Source organism: Parus major, chromosome Z (assembly GCF_001522545.3).
Source record: "Parus major isolate Abel chromosome Z, Parus_major1.1, whole genome shotgun sequence".
NCBI classification, from domain to species: Eukaryota; Metazoa; Chordata; class Aves; order Passeriformes; family Paridae; genus Parus; species Parus major.
The window spans coordinates 14,918,533-14,937,284 of NC_031799.1; the positions used below are offsets into that span (position 1 = coordinate 14,918,533).

Below are 18,752 nucleotides of genomic sequence, written 5' to 3' on the forward strand. Positions count from 1 at the left end.
GAAAGGGTTAATACCACAGTCGGGTTGTCTTGGAGGTTCTTTGGGGGTTTTTCTTGCCCCCGTTCCCTGCCCTCGAATGCATATAATCTCATTTGAGCCCCTCAACGTGATGAAAGCTAATGATTACTGTGCAGAGTCACCGACTTTTAGAAGGCTTTCCCAGCCCCCATCCCAAAAGCAAATAAATACGATAAATGGGGGTGGAGGGGGGGGGGAGAGAAACATGCATTTTCGGAAGTGTCTCATATATATATATATATACGATCCTCGGTTTACATCTTCCCATTCACGTGTATACTCATATCATAAAAGAGAAATCCTTCACCAGCGTTTTCCTCTAAATACCTTATTCATTGAAACTGGCAGTTCCACTCATTATTCCACTCCCATAAACCCGATTCTGATGCCAGCTAAATATAGAGCTTCGCCTTACTGGGAACGCGAATCGAATACACAGTAAGCAAATCAGTAGCACAGGAGGGGAAAAAAACCCTTGATCAAAGCCCTCCTTTTCTTCCCAATCCTGGTTTGTGGGGCGGAGACAGGTTTCTCGCTTATTGCACATCATTTGCAAAGATCAAGCTTGAAATGCAGTCACCTCTCCCAGAAGTAGTAGTTAAACCAAAAGTTAGGCGGTGGGGGTTAATAGAATTACAACCAGATTGAATTATTTTCAATCAAGGGTGTAACGATGAAAAATAAGATGTGTTATTTCAGATCTGGGAGGAGCCGTACTTTAAGCAGGTCAATTTTTAAAAAATATATACAAACATCCAAGAGGTGGAAAAAAATCGCATAGGATGCAGTACAGAAAAACACCTTCTTTCTTCGGGTCTTATAAAATCCCCATAAAATGTTATTTTTCTTAGTCACTGGGTGATTTATATATATATATATATATATATATGTATATATTTTATTTTTTTAATGTTTTTATTTTTTTAATTACTCAGGCGTTTTTCCAGCTCGCAGCGCTCGAGGTCACCCCGGGGGGAGGCGGCGGGGTGGGGGACGAAAGGAGGCCCGGGCATGCCCCTTGGGGAGGGCTTGAGGATGACATTTGCAGCGTGCCAGGAGGAAAGACACAAAAGGTCCGACGCTCGCCCGCCGCGCGGGGCCGCGGCCGCTCGCCCCGTGGCCAGCAGAGGTCGCCGCGCCGCCTGCGCGCCCGGGCGCGGGGAGAGGCCGGGCGGGCACCGCGCTGCGCCCCGCAGAGCGACCGCGCCCCGAGCCCCGCAAGGCGCACCGCGGGCCCCCGGCAGCGGCACGGAGGGCAGGGGCACTGACCGGGTGCTCCCCCGGCGCGGCCCGGAGGAGCGACGCGGGGACGACAGTGCAGCCGTGGATTTCAGTGGAATTGGCCATTCCTAACGGTTTGCCCCAAACGTGTGCCAGGCTGTCCGAAGCTGCGCGGCTCAAAAGTCCTTCAAAGTGCTTTTTGGTTTGCTCAGCTAAGATAATTACAGCTACCATTCTGATACCTAATTGCCTAAGTATTCAGTTACATATAGAAATGTATATTATAGTATACATTAGTATATATGTAGTATAATAGTACAGTATAGTAATATTCAAATACATTTAGTTATACGTATACCTAATCTTTGATGTATATTCATATACATAAACACCCCCACATGTATGTATATGGCCAGTTTCTTGGATGTGCAAGTGATCACCTAGAAGAGTTGCATTTCACACTGTTTATTTAAACGTCGAATATGTAAATTAACTGTGTGCGCGTGTTTACAACCATGTCTTTACCTCCTGACACTATCTTGAGCTCATTTCAGGGTAGTTTAGTTATCTCCACAAGTGGCAACACTGGGTCCCGCTTCTTGTTTGAAATAAACCTGGAGGGTGTGGTTGCTCTCTCAGCTTCGGAAAGGAAAACATCTTGCAAAGTGAGTTAGAAATCCACGATGGTCCATTGTTTAGTAGCTCTCTCAACAGAAAATGCGAGTTTCAGAACTATTTCTTGGCTGTTTCATTGAATCAGACTTCCTCGTGGAAAATTATTCTGCATTAATATGGCTTTGCCTCTCTTACAGCCAAACTCGGTTGCCTTTCAAAAACATAGGACATTGAAAACAAGTATATTTTCCTGATGAATAGTGATTGGAGGGCACTTCTACCCTACGTTGATGAGGGCGGTATAATAGTCCTTATGGAACAGAAGACAAAAATGGGATCTAAACAAACTCGAAGTGAACTTTTAAATCCGAGTGTGGAGAGGGGGGTGTCGGAAGAGCATGGGGCGGTAGCGCTCGGGAACGGGTACAGTTCCGCACAGACTAAAGGACTGGCAACGACTAGCCAGAGTGGAACCTGCCCCTTGAAAAACACACTCAAAGAAATCAGTGCCCCTGCCTAAGATGCATTTTGCCCAGTTTGGGAAACTTTCAGGCAACTGGAATCCGAAGAGCGCCGTGCGCCGCTGTGCAGACGAGTGCGCGGGCATCGCACCGCACCGCACCTCTCCTGGCCGCGGCTCTCGGGTGAGGACTCCCCACATCGCCTCCAGGGAGCAGCGCCGCAGGTCTGCTCCGACAGCAGGTCCGCTTCTTCTCCCCACCCCTCTTTTTTTTTTTTTTTTTTTTTTTTTTTTTTTTTTTTTTTTAATAATAAGAATTTTAAGGGATTCTCTTTGGGGAAAGGCAGACGTCCTTGAGGGACAATTTAAGGTAAATATTTGTACCTTCTTGGATCTTGTCTTTAACTGAAATATTAAAGATTTTATCCACGAATTTAAGAGAAAGAGGCTGGAAGAGAAACGTAAACAGTCCCATCTCGTGGCTGGGGTCGTACTCAGGCAGCCCGCCCTACCCTCTCTCTTCAGGGCATCTCCGCCTGGGCAAACCAGAGCGTGGCACCCTCCTGGGAAAGATAAACGCTCAGGAAGAAAACAGTTGCGCTAACACCACCACCAAAAAATTATCTACATATGTATGTATGTATGTATGTATGTACGTACGTACGTACGTATATATATACACAGATATTTATGCATATATATTTATATATATATATATGTGTATGCATGTGTATGTATATCCATATGGAAAACGGTACGTGCGGCGCAGCTAGCCCGGGGACGGCGGAAAGGGGTATAGGAGCCCGAGAGGGGGCCGGGGAGGAAAATGAAAGGTGTGACGGGAGATAAGCGATGGCGATGGAGGAGAGCGACAAGAAAGTATAAAGGGAAATACAAATAAGGAGCGAGGAAAAGTTGGCCGCGCGAACCCGAGCCGGGCGGCCGCGCCGCCAGACGCTGAAATATGATAATCAGGGCAGCTGCGCCGCGCCGCGCGCAGCCAATGGGCGCGCGCGGGCGTGACGTGCCCGCGCGTGACGTCGCGCCAATGGCGAGCGGGCTGAGTTGGAGCAGAGAAGTTTGAGTAAGAGATAAGGGCGAGGCGAGTGCCCGCGCCGCCAGCGCCCAGTCCGGCACCGCCGCGCCTCCGCACCGCACCGCACAGCTCCTGCGCCGCGCCGCCACCGCTCCGCACCGCTCCCGCGCCGCGCCGCTACGCGTGGACGGACCCCGCCGCGCCCCCGGCGCCGCGCCCCACACCGCGCCTCACCGCGCCTCACCGCGCGTCCCCTTCTCTCTCCGCAGCCCTGACAGTGTCTCCCACGCCGGTGGTGTTTTGTGCCATTTTCCTTTTTTTTTTCCCCTTTTTTTCTTTTCGATTTCGATTTTTTCTTTTTTTTTTTTTTTTTTTTTTTTTCCTCTGTTAATACTTCTACTTTTTTTTTTTATTATTATTATTACTATTCTTATTTTTAGCGACAGCTCTCAAACCTACTTTGGGGTCTTAAAACGAAACCGTACACCATTTCACTGTGGACATTACACCCTCTTACAGATATGGGAGACATGGGAGACCCACCAAAAAGTAAGGCGGAATCTTTACCGTTGTTGGAATAAATGTGCTGTCTATTGTAATCGTCTCAGGCAGACGAACTGCTGAAGTGTTGAACTTCATTTGAATGGTAGAGAAGGTGCCTTTGTTACCATGCCTGCATGCTTGCTCTGTCGTAGCCTTATATGTTAACAGCCTGGGGTCCTACTCTCTTTTAAAGTTTGGGGAACAGACAGGATTTTGATGGGATCTCCAACCACGGAGGCTTAAATTCTTCTCGTGATAAACTGCGATGAGGCTGTCTGACTATCCAGCACCTAGTCGGTCTAGCGGTATTAGCATTAGACTCGCAAAAGAGAGCAAGTGACAACCGTAACGATGCTTGTTCTTGCTAGAAACCTCGACTCCCTTCTTCTGAGGGAAAGGGCTGAGTGGGAAGTGCACCCAACCATGCTTCATCGTTTCCAGTCAGAGCCTCTTAAAATACGAAATTAAACACATAGGTGCTCTCCTTGTAAGGCAGGGCATTCAAACAAGCAAACAATAAAATAAAAATTAAACAACGTGGGAGTTTGGAGTTTTGATTCCGTGCAAGGTTTGTGAAATGAGGACCTTCATCCCAAAGATTCTTCACATTTGCATTTTAACATATGTTCCGCCTCCTTTCTAAGCGAGGCAAGGTTTTGATGGCACACTACAATTACCATCCAATAGTGTAATATTCTTTAAAGAAAAACAACCTAAAAACCCCGACAAACACCCCCCCCCCCCCAATATACAAACAAACAAAAAAAGGCAGAGACCAAACAACGCTCCCACAATAAGCTTTATAAGGGAATTACATTAAAAGTGTGTTTATCTCTGTAGGAGAGCAAACGGTTAGTCAATCATGTATTTATTTTCATTTCAGAAAAACGTCTGATTTCCCTATGTGTCGGTTGCGGCAATCAAATTCACGATCAGTATATTCTGAGGGTTTCTCCGGATTTGGAATGGCATGCGGCGTGTTTGAAGTGTGCAGAGTGTAATCAGTATTTGGACGAGACCTGTACGTGCTTTGTTAGGGATGGCAAAACCTACTGTAAAAGAGATTATATCAGGTACGCCATTTACATTGTTTAACTGTTCGGTGAGATTTTATTTTTCTTTTTAACTTTATAAATCTGACAGAGGAATTAAGAGGGAAAGCTGTGAGGAAGTGGGTAAAAGATAATTGGTATGTTTTTAGGTGCTTTCCCATGAATAGACCTGAGAGGAAAAAAGTTAGTAGTGAAGTTTTTTATTTCTTCTTTTCAAATGCAAATACCTGTATCACTAGAACTAGGTTCGGGACCGTGTAGGACCTTTCCGAGGACTTTGGCAATGCATCCTGCGATTCTAACCAAGTGGTTAGATTCGCAGGTTATTGTAGATAACGAAGAATATTTTCATAAGTGTAGATATTATGAGCAACACGGAACAGATCACTTTCTAAGACAACCTGAGAAATGCATCTCTGTGTTTATGCAAAGACATAGTGGCATTTTAAAGAAAGAAACTTCAAGCATGTATGCCGTAAAAATAAATACACGGGTAGGGGAAAAAAAATAAAGAAAAAAGAGAAAACCCTACTTAAACTAGGCCTATCAAAAACAAAAAACAAAAGGAAAACAAAAACAAATTCCAAATTTCCTTCGAACTGGAGGATCCTTTTTGGGGATGTTAAAAGCTAGACCGAAATGTTTCTTAGCTAAAATAACTGACATTTAATCTTTTTTAAATATTAACCCCTTTGGTGATATCTGACTGCCTTTTCTTTCTTATCTTATCTGTACTGATGAATTAGACAGAGCAGATCAAATTGCCCATCATCTGTTCGCGAACAATTGGGTATATTTAGATAATGGAGCCGCTTCCTTCCTCACATTAAAATCTGGTAACTGATAAAATGTGAGAGTTGCCAATGCTGACACTATAGAGAAACCAAAGCAGGAATTTCGAGTGTGTTTATTATTTGTGCTCCTGGGTCATGCTGATCCGTTTCAGTGTCGCCTACTGGGTTTGCCAAATCATAAGTTTGTATGACACTGAGGTATGAACAGTATTTTTTTTTTTTTCAGAAATTTCTGGAAGCAAAACATCTAGCCTCCTAAGATATCTTCTAATTTCTGTGTAATTCTGAATTGAAATAAAACCCTCGAGTCGTTCCTTGGCTAGTGCACAATTTATAAGCAGACTATTCTTTCAAGCTATTGTGAGATTACTCTCCAAGTTCGTAAATGGCGAAAACCAGAGTGCTGTTTTTTTTTTTTTTTAATTTTTTACTTTTAAGAGAACACTGGAATCGTTGTCTTAAATGTTGTCCTTTCTCTAAATTCAAATGAAAGGAAAACGTTTGGTCTGAAATGTGTTCACTTACGTCCTTATAGAATTGAGCGGGAGAAAGAAAAAAAAAACAAACAAACAGCTGCTTTAAATGAATAGGGAATAAATTTAATTTGCTACAATTAAAAAGGAAAAAGTGCATTACGTACAAGTTGGCTTTGAATTAGACCATGAGCCAATCTCTAAGTGTCAAACCGGAGGGCAATCACCGCAACTTTTGTACCTATGGTTGCACCTACTTTATGATCACTCTGTTATTTTGCTGTTTAGCCGTTTGGGTTTTTTTCCTCTCAAAACTGTTATTCGGGTATATCTAGCTGTGAGTATAGTATTACTTCTATAACCATAAAAGCTAAAGTGTGTACTTACAAGCATGCATTGCGTACTGTATCTCTAAGGAAGTATACTGGTGAGGAAATTGGTGGGGATAAATATTAGCTCAGTTTTAGGAGCAGTTTTCACAATTCCGTGGATTGTGAGCGTGAATGGGTGCATGTACTCATGCATTTATGGAAAGATGTTAGCTTTAATCATACCAAGGACTTCTCAGAGAAGCACCCGGTGGGAGACGAGAGAGTGTGCAGTTCGACACCTGAGTTGGAGCATTTTCTTATGTTTATCTACTGGTGGTTGAACGGTCGTCTGCTCCTCCATGGGAGGCGAGAATCCTGCCACCCACTCCAGAAACTCATAATTTGCTTTGTGGGCTGTCAGCGAGAGATTGCCCTCCCATTCCTACCGGAGTGCTTGAGCCCCGGCTCAAGGTGGGAACGTCAGGAGGAGGAGAGACGGGGCAGGAACGCTGAGGTAGAGACAAGCTGCAGAGCCAGAGCACCAAAACTGCCTTTTTGTTGGGGGCGGGAGAGAGGAGTTACACTGCTATGTATGTGACCCTGAGGAGGCATGTGTGTTATGCTTATATTGTTGTATTAAATTAATCTGGTGAGAGGGGACTAGGGGAAGAGACCCTGTGCTGGCAGTCATCCCTGCTGGGTCCCAGAGGCTAAGTTGACGGCAGTCCGAACACACATCGAGCGGCAACAAGTCTTGAATGCGTTCCGCACAGAAAGTATCACAATTTGGTGAAGTTGGCAGGCTTGTGTCCTGGATGGCAGCTTCGGCAGTCTCGCCTTTCCCTAGTGTGCCCGGGTAGTCCAATTCTGCCCCAGGTCAGGCTAGGTCAGGTGAGGAGGCAGGGAGAGAGCAGGGAGGCCCCACTCCTGCGGCAGCCCGATCGCTGGGGCAAGAGGGAGAGGTCTGATATCCTTGAGAAGAAAGGGGGTGGTTTTTGGTGGTTTTTTTTTCTGTTTCTTCTTACACTTCTGCTTCCCAACTATCCTCTTCCACCGGCGTGTTTGTGTCCACTCCGCCTTTTACGGCACGGGGGTCAGGGCATTGGCTGCAAGTGAACCCGGCTTATTCCTTTCCTCTTCTGGCTTCTGTATTTTCCATGATTTTTAAAACAGCGGATTGCGTGTGGCGCGTCTACGTGGGGCCAGGGGCTGCCCACGAGCGGGAGTGAAAACCTCTTTCTTTTTCCCTTTCCTTTCTCCCCCCCGCCCCTTCCCTGCCCTCCCCTTTCCCCCTCCCGTGCTCTCCCTCCTTCCCTCCCTTCTCCTTCTTTCTGGGCTGGGCCCTGCTCAGGTTATACGGCATCAAGTGCGCCAAATGCAGCATCGGCTTCAGCAAGAACGACTTCGTGATGCGCGCCCGCGCCAAGGTGTACCACATCGAGTGTTTTCGCTGCGTGGCCTGCAGCCGCCAGCTCATCCCCGGAGATGAATTCGCTCTGCGGGAGGACGGCCTCTTCTGCCGGGCGGACCACGACGTGGTGGAGAGGGCCAGCCTGGGCGGCGGGGACCCTCTCAGCCCCCTGCATCCCGCCCGGCCGCTGCAGATGGCAGGTACCGCCCGCGCCCAGCGCCGCGGAAACCCGCGGGGTTTGGCGATGCCCAGTGCCTCTCCGGGCGGTGGGGCCAGCCCCACGGTCCCAGCGGGACCCCCGCCTCCCTGGAGAGCCGGGCCCGAGCGTGCGCGCCCGCGGAGAGGCGGCGGCGGAGGCGCGCCTCCCGCTCGGGACTGCCGCGGGTTCAGCTGCCCGCGTTCGCGGGAAGAGTGAGGCGGAACACCTGCGGAGGGACCGCGCCCCCAGCCTGCCCTCCTCCTGCCCCCACCGCGAGCCGGGTGCGGGATTCCTCCATCGCTCTCCCCAAGCCCGGAGCAGCCCTGAGCCTGAGCCGGAGAGGGGCGAGCCGCTGCGGAGAGCAGGTCTGCGCTTTCAGACGTCTCCGCTGCCTCATGAGCGAGCAGAGAAGTTGTTCTGAGCGCTGGAGGAAGCGGGGTCTGAAAAAAGATAGACTTCATAACTACAGGCTGGCGCTTAGGCTGTAATTTAAAACTGTCAACAAGCTAATCTTCGGTAATTGCTTTTTAAAGTGACTCTTGCCTTCTTGAAACGTTTCATGTAATTTGATGAGAATTTCATCTCAAAACTCAGTCTCTTAACTTCAGAGTCGCCCCACCTTACAGCTTCATTCACACTTCCAGTTCTCGACGGGTACGTCAGATACTCAGAGTCCCTCAGCTTTAGGGACACTTCTATGAGGCTAAGTAGGCTGCACAATACAAAGTTGGCCAGCCTTTTTGCTGTGCAAGTAACTGTAACTTGGAAAGTTATTTGTAAATACAGCTATTCTAAAAAGGGTTCATTTTCCTCTTCTGAGCTGCTTTCAAGTGACATATCTATATATAGGGAGAACTAATCCCGTAACTGATCAGGGCAGAATTCTAGAGAGACTGTGCTCCCTATATCGTGTTTGTGCATGTCTCCGAAAGGCTTAGTGTGTCGGCAGGTACAATACTGATAAGATTTGAAGCCTCCGTATCGTCGCCATCACATTTGCTGATGTATTGTTACAATTAGAAAAGTCGGAACCCGACTGTACAAAAGCGAACACTTCTGACTGTTAGCTAAACAGCTTTAGGGAAAAAAAAAAAAAAAAGGTACTGTTTTTGTTTTTCCCTTGACTGGGTCAAATTACACACAACAGATACAGCTACACAACGCACAGAAGAATAGCAGAATAGCAGAACACCAGGACCACTTCGAGCTCTTGATGTGATGCCACCCATAGTTTTGCATTTCTTGGCAGTTTCCAGGAATTGCTGGGCTTGCTCTCCTTTTAAAAGCACTATAAATATTTTTAAATTATTCATCCCAAGCATAAGCAAATGCACAAAGCACCTCCACTTTTTAAGATAAATCTCATCTCCCGTGCTTTGAGATAAAGAGCTCTCACAGGCTTTTTTTTTTTTTTTTTTTTTTTTTTTTTTTTTTTCCCCCATTGGAATGGTGCTGAGGATTTGGCTTGATTTGCTCTGGTTTGGAAGCACCAAACTGCCGGGAGCCGTTGCACGTTATCATGGCTTCTGGCTGAAATGAGCTAGATTCACTATAACAGAAGCAGACCCGAATTATGATTAATTAAAGAAGTATTCTTTCGCTAATTTTCGGGCGAACAGTCTGTTTTGGTGATTTGTCAGAAAATAAATACATAAAACCCTCTTACTCCTTTTCTAGGGCACGTACACCTTAGCTAACTTGCCCTCTCGTGTCAAGTTTCATACAGGTTCAAGCTTCCGTCATTAGGGGTTTTAGGGGGGTGGTTTGTTTTTGCAAATTAATTGTCTGTGGAGTTAGAAATGTCAGTCACTCCACCAGTGCATAAAGCAGAGGAGGCTGCAGCAGCTCCGATAGATCTGAGTGCTTGAATGGCCTTTGAAAGAAGGTTCATCACCCGCCCCCCCGCCCGCCACCTTCCCCTGTCCCACCAGCTTAGATTCATAGTCTCTGCAGACTCCCTGCTTCCTACTCATGGGGATCCTGTTCCTCCCTTCCCCTTCCCTTACAGCAGAACCTATCTCTGCCAGACAGCCAGCTCTGCGGCCCCACGTCCACAAGCAGCCCGAGAAGACCACCCGAGTCCGGACTGTCCTTAATGAAAAACAGCTTCACACCTTGAGGACCTGCTATGCTGCCAACCCCAGACCTGACGCCCTCATGAAAGAGCAGCTAGTAGAAATGACTGGCCTCAGCCCGAGGGTCATCCGGGTTTGGTTTCAAAACAAGCGATGCAAGGACAAAAAAAGGAGCATTATGATGAAGCAACTTCAGCAGCAGCAACCCAATGACAAAACTGTAAGTGGCTTCAGCCTCTGTCCGTGTATTGCCTTAATTCCCAAGGAGAAACGCTTGATGTATGTCCAGCCGGACAGCACCAGTGCTCAGTTTGATGCTGTTAATTTTTTGCGATCTCCCTGAAGCAATGAAAACGATACCGTTTAGCCATTACCTGTTAGCTTCTGCTGTCAATGCAATCGAAACAGACCACAGCAAGGAGCCGATTTAAGCTTAGAATTGGTGGGACTAAGAATACACAGGAGCTTAGACGAATTTCTCTGCAGCATGAATGAGACCTACAGAGCTTATGGGATGTAATAAACCCGGTCTCATCTAATACTTAAACTGCAAATGCAAAGGACTCCTTAAGGAGAAAGTGATGCCTTTGCCCTCTTCCGTATTTTTAAATACAAGTAAATCCACAAGTAAAAATAGTTAAAAGAAAAAAAAAGTAAAAATATAATATGTTTTTCTCAGCACTTTATATACTACAAAGTGTGTGTGTTTATCAATGCACTTACTGCAGAAAAAGACAAATGCAATGCAAATTTTTACAGGTTTACAGGGTAATTTTGATATAGTTATATCTATGTAGAGCACTTTTCTACAGATGCATGGGTGATGTAAACAAGTGGAATGCACTGGGCTGAACAGAACAAATTGTCTGTCTCCATTTTAAGCTAAATTTGTTTCATTTTATTGTAAGTCCACTTGAAGAAGAGTCTGTTACTCTCCCTGTGTATATTGACTGACCCGAGAATGACTATTAATTCATAAGGCTGCCTAGTTAAGTGGAATTTAAGGAGTTTCATTTTACCCTGCTGGAATGCAATAAAACACGGTGTTATTAACTCGCCTGAACAATCTATTCGTCGAGGCTTGGAGTTATGTTGGACACTGTGCCTGAACCACAGGGCATACTGAGAGAGGGCTGGGGTGGTTTTGTTTATTTGTTTATTTGTTTGGGGTTTTGTTTTTATTTTTGTGTTTGGTTTTTGTTTTTTTTTTTAAGGAGCGCGGTAATGACGTACCCCAGGTCTGCCGTGCATTGGATATACGATCCAGTTAAAACAAAAGCAGACTGAATGCGAACTATAGAAGGGAGCAGGATTACCCGTTTCTCGCTCTGAGACGTCCATTGGCAGTCGGGATACAGAGTGCTCGTGTTCAAGAGAGCATGGGGCAGAGGGGGTATGCCTTGGGACGAATAGGAGGATTAAAGGGAAAGAAAGTAAACTTCCACCGTGATAAATGCAGCGAGTAGAAACAGGCTGACCTAGAGCAGAATAGAGTAAGACATTCACAGCAGATTAACAAAGCAAATACAAGCGACCGTATAGATAAGATAGAAAGCAGTTTATTGACTCAGCGGTTATATACAATAAAGCTAACCAAGCTCATTAACATCTTTTGCTGGGCTGTTTACAGAATATCCAAGGGATGACAGGAACTCCAATGGTGGCTGCTAGTCCGGAGAGACATGACGGCGGTTTGCAGGCGAACCCCGTGGAGGTGCAGAGTTACCAGCCGCCCTGGAAAGTACTGAGTGACTTCGCATTGCAGAGTGACATAGACCAACCTGCTTTTCAGCAACTAGTAAGTGTCGGTTCCCAGCCCGAGCCAGCCTGTACCCGGGTCAGAGCAATGGGCGATTCACTCCAGGTGCCAGATGCTGTCAGAGAGACAAGCAATGCAGATTAGCTGGGTTTTCCAGAAATTGCAAGGCAGGCATGACTGCATCTATAAAAGCAGAGAACTGAATTGATTTCACAGAGCTTGGAGCAAAATCGACCTTAATGTAGAGCAGAGATATTTCTGAGTTGAGTGTGAGTTTGGATAAGGCCTGACTCAGGTCTGATAATAGATCGCACACTCCTGAAAACTGAAAGCACTTCACCAAGACATTCCTTATATGTCACTTAACTGTACTTACATTTGTGAAAAGTTTCTAGAGCTCACCCCTCCCCACTTCAGGCTGATTTTGCCTTTATGTTGTAGGATTAATTTTAAATACATTATTATAGTGTCAGCCATTGTCCTTGTTTCGTCAGACAAATATGATCTCTTAATTAAGATTTCAAAGTCTGTGTCTTAAGCATGTATTTCTAGATATAACTTTATGTATCTATATATACACATGAATCTATACATATATATATATATATCTTACATTAAGTGTTGTTCTTTGGAAAGAAATTTACTAGTACATATTTAGGTGAAAAATTCAAGTAATATAATAAACTACCTTAAGTCAAAATAAAAATAGATCTGTTAGAATAAATTCTTTCCTTAACTCACTTCCGTATGCCTACGTCCCTTGGCAGCCAATATGGGTCCATATCACCAACAATGCTTAGGCCCAACAAGGTGAATTAAGGAGAGAAGTTCTTAAGTCAGTTTCCTGGCCTGAGTGTGTTAAAACCAGATCTTTAAAATAATAAGGTACGTTGTGTATAGTATTTCAGGGATGCAGAATAACAGTTACAAAAAATTAACATGCAAACATTTTTTTGATCTGTTGGGCTTTTTTTTTTTCTTTTTTCTTTTTTCTTTTTTTTCCTTTTTTTTTTTTTTTTATACCAAGTGATGGAAGACAAAGGTTTGTAGCTGAATCTAGCACTGTGTTCAGACCTTTTCGGTTTAGTATCATGCCCTCCTGCCGAATCCCTTTTCTTTTGCCCAACAGCAGTCTGCAGTGTGCTCCTCTTGCTGGCACACTATGCTTGCTCAGGAAACAGTAGCACAGCAGCAGGGCTATTTGCATCCTCTTACATCTAAAGTAACCACTGCTTTAATCATGCTGTCCATCAGACGGTAGAAAAAATTATCTCCTTTAGTTGCTTTACTTACTGTGCCTTAACAAAATACGAGACTTTAAAAGTCTTTGATGCAGTGAGATTTTGTATTAAATAGTTCAAGAAAAAGGAAAAAAGGGAAGGATGGAAGATGGATAGTCCAAATACACATACACATATAGGCAAATAGACCGCTAGGTTAACAAATTAATATTGATATACATTTGACATAATATGTGATACTGAAAAGAGTTAAAGGACAGTGGAAGGAACAGAATGTTTACTGGCCATTCAAGGCATGGATCTAATCTGGAAAGGGCCTTAATCACAGAATTGGCTAGCTAAATAGGTGCCAAAGAAATGCTTCTGGATTAACAAAGCTCCACCCTTCAAATCATGCCTTTTCCCAGCACTACTCCTAAACTACCGGGAGCAGCGGGGGCACGTTAGGATGGAATAGTGTGACCTTTTTTATCAAACAGACTCTCATTAAGAAGAGATAGCACCAGCCGTGAATCACGAATGAAAGAGGATGGCTGGTTTCAAATGCCTTCTGTTCCTGGATGCTCCTTCCAGGTTTATTTTGGTATGTGCACAAAAGGGGAAAAAAGTAATCTTTCAGTTTCATGTCAAGAAAACATATGCACTCCTAAATAATTGACTAGAACATCCTATTGGGATTGTCACTCTCACAAGACAGGAAAGAAGGCCTCATTAATAAGTTTGTTTATTTGCTTGATTTTTTCAGTCTTCTTTTTCCATTTTTTAAATCACTTTTTCTTGGTGATTTGGCTGAAGGCCTGAAGAAGGTTCCTGTGAAGTCAATGGGGAAGCTAAACAGAGCAACCAGCAGTGACACAGCCTCCTGTGGAGATGTATCAGGCCTATTGGCTGCATGCCTTGTATATTTATTTTTGTGTTCTTCTTTGCCTGCTACTTTTCTTTGAGTTTTACAGTTGTAGCAACAGTTCTTTTTCTTATTTTTCTTCCTTTTTTTTCTCTCTCTTTTTTTTTCTTTTTTTTTTNTTTTTTTTTTTTTCTTTTTGGCAGGTTAATTTTTCAGAAGGAGGACCTGGTTCCAATTCTACTGGAAGTGAAGTAGCATCAATGTCCTCACAGCTGCCAGATACACCCAACAGCATGGTAGCCAGTCCTATTGAGGCATGAGGAACATTCATTCAAATATCTGTTGTTGTTTCTGCCCTTACCCTCACCCCTGTTGAAGAGAGTGGGAAAGTGAACGTGTTGGGACTTCGAAATTTAGGGGGAAAGAATATTTAACAACCCTGTAACGAACCTAGCAAGCAACTGCTCCATGAGATGAACGGAGTCATATTTGAAAAGACAAGGTAATATGGTAGCAACACTGTGAAGACAATCATGGGATCTTACTAGAAAAAAAAATACTTAAAAGAACCGCAAACCCTGCGCTTTTCAAAGATCAGAGGAGTATCGAAAAGACGTTTTCCAAATATAAAGGATTTGTACTCGTGGATCTCAAAAAAAAAAAAAAAAAAAGAAATCTTTTCATTTGACTGCACATCTTAGGGAGAAACCAAGGTAGAGGGACTTTCTATCCAGTCCCTCCCATTCCGAATGGTGCTGTTTCTATATTGGGGATAGCCTTGCCAAAAGACGCTCCAGTAGGTTTTCCATCATCAGGAAAGAGACAATTCAGCCCTGCACTGTTGAAAGATTCCTTGCAGGAAGGTGGAGCTGCATTGGTTTGCAATGTTGTTTTTAGTTGACTCTTAACAAGGGGTTCTTTCCTGGGTCTCTTCTAGCATGCCTGTAGCGGGGTTTTGATTTTGTTTGGTTGAGATCCACCCCCTAATAAGTGTGATGCGATTAAAAATAGGTTTTTGAATTCCTCTTTAAAGGCGAATTTATAAAAACATTGCAACAAGGTATACCTCTATTTTGCCACAAAGCGTCTCGGGATTGTGTTTGAAATGTGTCTGCCCAAGAACCTTCCCCTTCCCCAGAGATGTGTATAGTCATTGGTTATAACGACTGTTTTTCTCTCTTTCCTTTCCTTTCTCTTTCTCTCTCACTCTCTAGAAAAAAAAAAAATAGGAAAAAAGTAAAAAAAGAAAAAAATAGGAAAAGTAAAAAGAAAAAAAAATCACTCCTTTTGTTTGCTCTTGCATTGCAAAATTATAAAGTAATTTATTATTTATTATCGGAAAACTTGCCACTTTTCATGTCAGTTGACTATTTTTTTGTTTGCTGAAGTAAAAAAGAAAAAAAAAAAAAAAGAAAAGGTTGTACCGTGGTCTTTGAATTATATGTCTAATTCTATGTGTTTTTGTCCTTTTTCTTTCCTTAAATATGATGTGAAATAAAAGCGCCATATGTAGAATTATTATATCTTCAGGACTATTTCACTAGATAAGCGTTTGGAATAGAAAAATAATAATAATAATAATATTAATAATAATATTAACATTAAATAATGAACAAAGTTCCCTCTTTTAAATATTTACAGGTTAGCAGCTAAAATACCTGAAATAAAATATTGCATGCAAAGCCGGTCGTTAGTGAATAAAAGGAGTGTGATATTTTATTGCAAGTATTAACGACCAGCTTGTAAATTTCCGTTTCAACAACTGTATCAGGGCTAGTTGGATGCCTTAGCTTTCAATCAATAACGTTAGAAAGTCTCTTGTTCCCCCACCCCATCCTTTGCCCTTAAAAGCGATATTACTCTAGGCATGATCAGACATAACGTTAAGACATCTAAAGAACTGAGAGCTCAGGCTTTTTTGCTGAGTTCTGCTATTTTTAAAAAATAATAAAAAGAAAGTGCTGTATACCAAAGCCTCGTTGTTGAGATTGTTGAAGTGACCTGTACTTTAAGTATAAGCTCCCGATAAAAAGGGACGCTTTTTGCTTAACAAGTCAAGTATGACCATTATTTATCAATGTCTGCTGTCAAAACAATTGAATAATGCTGCAGGAGGAATAGTTGTGGGGATATTTCTGTCGGGGATATTGCTGTGAAATTGCACGAATATGTTCCTTATTTTCTGTCGACTTCCCTCTCTTCACTCCCTCTTTTCTTCCTTTTTTAATTTGTGGGGGAGAGGGTGGTGAAAGCTAGAAACGTGGGCGATTTCTTGGGGAAAAGTAGAAAGAAATAAATAAAAAAAAATGGGAAAGGGTTGTTTTTGCTCCAATCCGAGTGCTCCCTAGTGCTCCCGGGCAGCACAAGACAAAGGTTCACTTTAAAACACCCTTAAGGACTGGAACATACAGAGATTTTCAGTCTGACAAAGACAAGTTGGTTTGCATGTCAGTTACTCCAAACCCCAATGTTTTCTTAACATAACCTTCTTTTCCCTCCCTCCTCACCATCTCAGCCCACCCTGAGCAAGCTCAGCTATAGACAAACCATTTCGACAGTACAGAGAACATTAAAAAAATGTTAAAATCTAATACAAGGATTTCAATCATCCTGATTAGAAACTGGATTCATTTTGTATGCTCAAGTGTAATACATTTTTGAGTACTTGATAAATATTTAAATAAATATGAAATCTACCTTAAACTGTGTGATCAGTAACCCTTGTGTTTTCATGCAGGATCAGAAGATTGGTACGGCGCTTCGGGGGGCGGGAGGGAGAAGGGGTATAATTTCTGCCCGGTGGTCTGACGTGTAAGTTGTTGGAGTCGCTCTTACTTGGGTGAGTTTGGAGTCAGTCTCCGACTCGGGAGGGTCTGTAAGCGGCGCTGGAAATCTGTAAGGGCAGGGCAAGCTGGGGCGCTTTGCGCTCCCCCTCGCCGCAGGGAGGCTAAGGTGTGGTGGAAGGAGCGGCGGCTCCGCGGGCGAGACGGGGTCACGCAGGGCGGGGGGGATCCCGAGAGAGGGTAACCTGGGCACCGGGGGGCTGCCCCTCTGTCCCCCGCCCCCGAGAAGGACCTTCGGGTGGCTCCGAGGGCCACGCAGGAGGGAAAGGAGACTTTGCACTGTCTGTCCTTGCGAGGAAAAGGCCCCCCAGCCCTGCTAGGCGCCCCGCGGTCCCGGCGCGCCCTCCGGGCGGCTGTGGCAGCCATCGAGATAAGCAGCCCGTCGGGAGGCAGGGGTTGACATTTGGGCTGCCAGCACAGCGTCTTGCACCCTGAAACGCCCAGGGCAGCAGCGTGTGCTTGGAGCCGGAGCTCTGCGGCCGCTCTTCTGCAGCTGCGGGCCGGAAGCCCACTCGGGGTGTGCCTGCACGCACACTCACCTCCAGCCTCCTGCCTGCACCCCCGAGGCAGCCTGAGACCCCCAACCCTGTCCGGTGGAGTAGGAAGAGTCGGGTTGCCTTTGCGGCGGTCACTCTGGGGTCTCCGTGTCCCCACGGCCACTGCGGCCCCCACACCCGCGGTCATCCCGGAACATCCGCGCTCGAAACTTCGGTTAAACAATACTAGTCTGATTTTCAGAGTTTTTTTCCTTTCATGGCCTTTGAGTGCCTTCTTCATTACACGCATTTGTGAGGCCCCACAAACTATCGAGTGTTTTCCACCACGAAGCAAATAAAGAAAAACTTTCGAGCTGATCCTCCTAGTGCCTCCGGCAGAATACTTCCTGAGCTTGGGCAGCAGGATTTGTGTAAGCGAGAGAAAAGATCCTCTTCATGAAATGCATGTCCTTATGGTGCTCTGTCAGGTCTGTGCTCTGATTCCCCTTTCCGGTACGGACCGGGAGTGGCGATTAGCAGTCCCAGAAAACCGCTTTCTTGCTGCAGCTACTCTTAATAGTGTCAAATAAGCTCGCTATAATTTCTCTGAGGACTTTGTTTGCACACACTGAGATCAATATTCAAACTCTTCTCATTTCAATATTTGTACCCAGGTTAATTAGCTCTCAGCATCCCCAGCCAACGTGGCAGTGTGACGCGGAAGCCTGGTACGTGAATTCCAGAGTTGAGATCAGTTAAACACCTCAACAGTAAGTGTTTGCATTTATATACATCTATGCATACATATATTAACAAATTCACCTTGGGTTACCTAAGAACGGATGTCAAGGAAGGAACTAGGGGCCCTCAGGCGATGCCAGCAGTCAGGCCTCAGAATCCCCAGCCCCAGCACAGCGCCCAGGACGGAGCCGGGGAGGGGTAAGGGTCCGTGGTGCCGAGTGGATTTCACGGGCACTGATCCTCCCTGGCCCTCCCTACACGCTCGAAACGCCGAAAGCGTTTTACGGTGAGAGATGCCGCTGCTGGGCGCTTTGCGTGCTTTAGCGGAGCTGTAAGTAGTTAATAAAGGGGCTGGAAAGAGATCCTGTTTACTGATTGTTCCTGATTGTTGTTTTCTTGATAACAGAGCAAGCCACTGAATGACTGTTTGAGCTCAGGCGCCACAAACATAAACTTAACAGCTCCCAGTGTGCCGGCCCTTCTGGAGGATCACTCCTCACCTCCCAGGGCTTATGAAGTGCAGGAGGAGAAGGCAGCTCCCAAGGAAGCAGGCTCCGGGGTGATGGGGGTGGTGGTGGTGGGGAGCGGAGAAAACTCTCCTGTATACCCGATCTTTCCATATGACACGGTATCTGCTTTC

At 45.0% G+C, this 18,752-nt stretch overlaps 1 protein-coding gene across 1 annotated transcript; it reads left to right on the forward strand.

Moving 5' to 3' along the window:
• The first annotated feature begins 3,740 nt into the window (after positions 1-3,740).
• On the forward strand, positions 3,741-14,702 carry ISL1 (ISL LIM homeobox 1). Its single transcript, XM_033511342.1, has 6 exons — positions 3,741-3,899; positions 4,777-4,966; positions 7,875-8,134; positions 10,142-10,428; positions 11,839-12,006; positions 14,256-14,702. Exons 1-6 carry the CDS (start codon positions 3,872-3,874, stop codon positions 14,370-14,372), a joined length of 1,050 nt encoding a protein of 349 aa, XP_033367233.1. The 5' UTR covers positions 3,741-3,871; the 3' UTR covers positions 14,373-14,702.
• The last annotated feature ends 4,050 nt before the right edge of the window (positions 14,703-18,752 follow it).